The 5,816-nt window shown below is 43.9% G+C and overlaps 1 protein-coding gene across 1 annotated transcript in view; it reads left to right on the top strand.

Annotated features, from left to right (window-relative positions):
- Positions 1-8: 8 nt before the first annotated feature.
- The window catches only part of rims4 (regulating synaptic membrane exocytosis 4), a gene marked incomplete at its 5' end in the record, with an annotated part of 63,552 nt that continues 57,744 nt past the window's right edge, over positions 9-5,816 (top strand). Inside the window, 1 exon segment of the mRNA XM_032513397.1 lies at positions 9-1,268. Coding sequence (XP_032369288.1) covers positions 1,172-1,268 — 97 coding nt within the window.

Raw genomic sequence — 5,816 nt, 5'->3', positions numbered from 1 at the left:
CTCTCTCTTCTTTATCATATCTCGGTCTCTTTCTCTCTGTCCCTTCCCGTCTCAGAGGCAGACAGTCAGTGGAGCATCGGCACGGCAACGGGAGAGACACGGGAGCGACACAGGACTGATGGGCAGAGAAGACGAGGACAGCCAACCTCGCTGACAGCGACACAACATTAGGAACATTTAGGGCAGAGCATCAATTGGAATGCGGTTCAAATCAAAGCAGAAGCAACAGATTGCCCCCCAGTTGAAAATGTTGCCGCAACTGATGCTCTCCTGGCTGATCTAAAGCTTGGAAATGAAGCAGATTGGCAACAGCTCCTGCAGCTGACGTCTCCTGGGTTTTGAAAGTCAGTTTATCCGTGCGAAAGAAATGCTTCTGTCCTGTCAAAGCACGAGGAATAGGCAACGCCGAGCAACGGAAACAAAAAAGCTTTGATTCAGCCGGAGAGCAACACGTTTCACGCTGGGGCGTCAACATCACCTCAGCCACCAGCGTCTCCTCCCATCTTTCTGTCCTTCGCCGGGATCTGAAGAAGACCAGGCGTCCTAGCTGTGAACGCGCAAACAGGCGGAGGATGTGAGACTGACATGCAGAGAGCAGAGGTCAGGGAGTTTGACTGTCAAACAAAAAAAAGAGATGTTTTATCAGCGTGAAGATCAGGTGGGACTCAGAAGCAGACTACAGTGAGTCCGCCAGACTATCACCCGCACTTCTTAGGACAACAGGGCATAAAGAGGGGGATGGACACCAGCATCTGCCCGAGAACGGAAGCAAAACAAGAATCCAAAACACTAGAGCAGGAATGAAGAGATTCAACTCGCACGTCCACAAATAGATGTTCATTTGGAAAGAAAAGCATAAACAAAGATATTATCCCTCAGAACACTTAACCTCCTCAAACAACCAACAGAGAGATGTTTTTGTGGTCTGACGTCCAGAGAAACATCTTTCTTTGACTTCTACTTCCGCTGCCACAAGTCCCCTTTTGCACCGATTTCCTTCGGTGTGAGCATCTCGGGGGTTCTTGCCTGACTCTTCTTTCCGGGGTGAGGTGGATCTGCCGTGGGGGGCAGCTGACAGCTATCCAAGACGCCGCGAGCCGTACTCCGCGTGAAGAATGCCCAGCCTCGCCTGGCCAAGCCGGCCGACCCGGGGCCGACGGCGGGCCTCTACATGGAGAGATCCCAGAGCCGCATCAGCCTGTCGGCGTCCTTCGAGGCCCTCGCCATCTACTTCCCCTGCATGAACTCCTTCGACGAGGATGATGGGGGTGAGCGCTGACACACACACACACACACACACACACACACACACACACACACACACACACACACACAATATGAGATTGCTGGACCCATGCATAAAACATAGAACATGTGTAATTTGTCACATGTCTGCTGGAATTGATGTTTCCATCCACACGTCAGGCAGTGTGTTATGTTAATCTGTCAGAGGACAGTCTCACTATCTTTTCAACATGTGCATGGTCCTGCAAAAAGCTTGGATATTGTTTATGGTCAATATTTATCTTGGCAGATTTTCTGATATCCCAAATCTCCCTTTTTGTTGTTAAATGGCTAAATGTTGATCCAGTGGTTTGACTTAAAACACAGTATACACATATGATAAAAAAAAAAAAAAAAAAAAATGATTCTGACATTTACTGCTGAAATAGTTATTGTCTGCAAGACAAAACGATAAATTCATCTAATCATTTAAGTCATTTATCAAGCAAACATACATCCTAATGTGATGAATTGTTGCTTTTTTGGACTGTTTGTTGGACAAAACATCATGTTGGGTGCTTGTGACAGCCATTTCCCCTGTCCTGACATTTCATAGAGTAAATTATTAATGCATCATTTTTAAAGATAATAGACATATAAAATGACATTGAAATAGAATTGCTAGCTGCAGCCCTGGTAACATTTACAATACAGATATGACTGATGTTTGTCTGAACGGCAGATGTCCACTTAGATGATAATGTTGGCATTTAACCAAATGAATCGTTCAGTGTGTGTGTGTGTGTGTGTGTGTGTGTGTGTGTGTGTGTGTGGTTATGTCTGGTTAGCTATGATGAGATTGTCGATAGGATCAAGTATTTCATCCAATCGGGTGCATCAGATGATGTAATTTATTTACTTCTGGAGTGGTATTATTGCTACATTACATTACTGTCATACTAATCTTGTCTGGAAAACTGCAGTACTGGGTTGTCTTTCACGTACAAATTGTATCAAACGATACAAGTATACTGTGTGATAAAGGATCTCCTGAAAGAACATAAGAATAAGAATGCGTGTTTTCAGGTTTTAACTATTGACGCATGTGTTAGCTAGAGTTAAGAAGGTCACAGGGTTCCGTACCTTGCATGGGAGCTGGATGGTGGAGTACAGAGAACTACCAGCTTACCGCACCTATCAGTCTCTGGTGAGGAGCTACTGGCAGCTACGCCGTGGTTTAGGTGGGTGTAAGCGCAGGCTTTGATTGGTCGGTCTAAATGACAATGGTGGATGTCATAGACTGATGGTTCATCCAATCACATGCCAGGTATTTTTTGAAAGTGCTTGCTCTTTTTTTTTTGCCAATGATGGCTCCTCAGATGGTTCTGTGTAACAAACCATATGGCTCATCAGGTTACAACCCAAGGGGCCTCAAAGGCATAATAACTGCATGTCAGTTGATTGAATTGTTGTGTTTTGGTGCCACTGGAGAACAATCTCAACTAAGGCATGTTTGGAATTATTAGTGGAAATGTCTTGCAGAGGGACTTGGTTTCAAAATCTAGCTTTAGATAGATAGATAGATAGATAGATAGATAGATAGATAGTTAGTTGGATAGATAGATAGATAGATAGATAGATATTTGTTGATCCCAATAAAATGAGAAATTATAGTGTTACAGCAGCAAAATCAGTCACATATCACAGAATATTTGGGTGGTAGTACCTCAGTCAGTCTGGGAACCAGAGGGTTGTCGGTTCAAGTCCCCGTACGGACCAAAAGTACGGAGTGTGGATCGGTAGCTGGAGAGATGCCACTTCACCTCCTGCCAGGTGCTCTTGAGCAAGGCACCGTACCCCCCCCCCCCCCCCCCCCCCCCCCCCCCAACAGCTCAGGGTGCTGGTCCAGCGGGCAGCCCACACTCTGACATCTCTCCGTTTGTATAGGTTCTGAGCATGTGTGTGTGTATTTCAGGCCTGTGTGTAGTGATTACGGACAGACATGATTTACTCGCCGTTGCGGTGCCATATAAACAAAATATTTAGGTGGATCATTGGTAAAAAAAAAAAAAAGAATTCTAGGAAAAAGAATCAATTTTGAAAATTGTTGCAAAAAAAGTCACAATACATAAAATAATTGTATATATAAATAGTGATTACTAACAGAGTGTACATTGTAATTTCCGCACTGGGGAAGAGTATAAAATATAAATGAAATAGTAGATGCAATTTACATAAAATAATAATAGGATAAAATACAAGAACACATAAAAAAGTTGGGAATTTAAAAGTAATATCATTAATACATACTGTAAATTGTGTTTCATCAAATTACTATCGCAAATTAAGTATTATTCCAGCATGGAAATACTCGTTGCGCTGGATTAAACAGGAACACACACTGCAACTCTAGCATGGCTACGAGAGGTATTTAGAAAATCATCATCATAAGTTTATTCTTTACAGCAGGGTTCGTCAAAGTCAAGGACCCCTGAACTAAAAGAGAGACGGAGCAGGGACTGCCCTACTACATATATTATGGAAATGAAGTTGATTATTAAACCTAAAGCCTTTGTACATAAATGTTTTAATGTTAAACATACTGTACATGTGGCACAGTCAATCCTAGGATTTATTGGATCTTAACGAGTACTTTACCCATAGGCCAGTAGGCCTGTCATCAATGAGGATTTATATTTGCTAAAAATATGGTGGATTCATGTTAAGACATTAAGTTTTGAAAAGACTTTTAAATATTAACAATAATTTGGTGCCCCCTGCAGTGACTCCAAGATCTCTGCTTTACAGTGATCTCAAAGCCGTGATACACCACCTGATAATCCGCCGTCAGACAATCTGGAGAGGTCTGGGACTTGGGTCTGTTCAGTGTGTTTAGGAGTGGTCTGGAGTGGCATCGACCTTTATTTTGGCCACCTGACATGCTCAGTCGGAAGGCGGGCACTGTCGGCAGTAAGACTCAAAAGACCAATCTGATTGGTGGAGTGCAAAAACGGAAAGGAGGAGCGGGATGAGTGTGACTAGAGTCTCTCAAAATCTGAGGAAAATCTTTTAAACTGACCTTTGTGGATCTGAAATGAAGGTTCAGCCGCTGCACGGCCTATTTCTTAGTAAAATATAGTCAAATATGAGATTGTATTCTGAACAAGCCGCCATGACAGTCTGGCTTTGAATTTCTAGAGAAACCAGACCCACGTCACGCGTTTGTCCAATCAGCTGCCTGTTTTCATTTTTGGTCGACAACACAGATTAGCGCCGCCTGCTGTTATGGAGACATATTACGTCTCGTCACTTTGGTGTGTTCCAAGGCACTTTGTTGACCAACTCGGGGCGACTGATCAGTCAGACTGCCTTTTCTGCCGTGGGGGTGTCCTGGTTGGTGTGTCGGGGGAATCAAGTGCTGCTGTTGCATCAACAACATTTCCTTCATATCAGTATAAAAACACACGTTGGACCCTGTTGGAACAGCTGGAACAGGGCCAAGTAGTCTGCTCGGCTGACACCCAAAGCTCTTAGAGGGCAGCTCATCTTTACACACACCCACACCCACACACACCCACACACACCCACACACACATACTGGTTTTTATGTTCATTGGGGACCACTTCTATAGCCATCACGTGTGGGGACCACCCTTTCTGTAACACACACACACACACACACACACACACACACAGTCTAGCTAGCTGTCTGGATTTACCCTGCAGGGATCTGTGGAGCAGTTAACCATAGTCCTCAGAAATCCACAGGAGGTTAGAACGCCAACACAGAGAAAGCGGAAGATAACGGAAATCCGGCCAAAAAGAATAAAATCTGATGGCAATAAAGTAATCCTGGAAGTGTAAATCGTGGATATGGACCACGTCCTGCCCAGCGCCACCCCTAAACCAAGTGAGAACACGTCTGACACTGGCAATCTGCTGTTGTGTGCTACATGTTTCAAAGGGTAACTTCATGTGAGAAAAGAGCTTTAATCTTATCAAATGGGACGTCCTTTACATGTTTTGATATCAATTCCCATGATTTCATTTTAACAATTTTTATTCATTCATTGTTACTTAAAACGGTAAGTAATATGGGTTTAATTTTGTTTGTGTTTCCCTTAGTTCAATGTCAGGTCAGCTATCACATAGCATCTCTATATATTTAACAAATCTCCTGGAAAATTGGTAACCACTGATGTATGGGCACCCAGGACACACACCCACAAAAAGATCCTCGCCAAAGCTATCTCTGTCACTTGCTTTCAAGGTTTGTGTGTTTACTGACACCAACTAAGAAACAGCCGGAGGAAGAATTGCATGCTGGGAACCTCACCATTTAGTTCCTTTTCTTTTTCCACTTTGGAACGGATTTCAAATTGCCGACGCCCTGTTCCTCCTTCACACACCAACACACACACTCATTGTGTGCTCAGGCTCTTACTCATGCTGTTTTCCCACAGCATGGTACAACTCGTCTTGACTCTAATTGCCCTTTTTGTTTTTATTCAAATGGAACAGGGTGATGAGGTGAGTGGGAGCAGGTGTGCCTTATTTGCTGCCTGGAGAAGCCAGCCACACCCCCCCCCCCC

This window comes from Etheostoma spectabile, chromosome 4 (assembly GCF_008692095.1).
Source record: "Etheostoma spectabile isolate EspeVRDwgs_2016 chromosome 4, UIUC_Espe_1.0, whole genome shotgun sequence".
Classification (NCBI taxonomy): Eukaryota; Metazoa; Chordata; class Actinopteri; order Perciformes; family Percidae; genus Etheostoma; species Etheostoma spectabile.
Note: the sequence above shows the minus strand (reverse complement) of the source record. Positions and strands in the feature narration are given on the sequence as shown.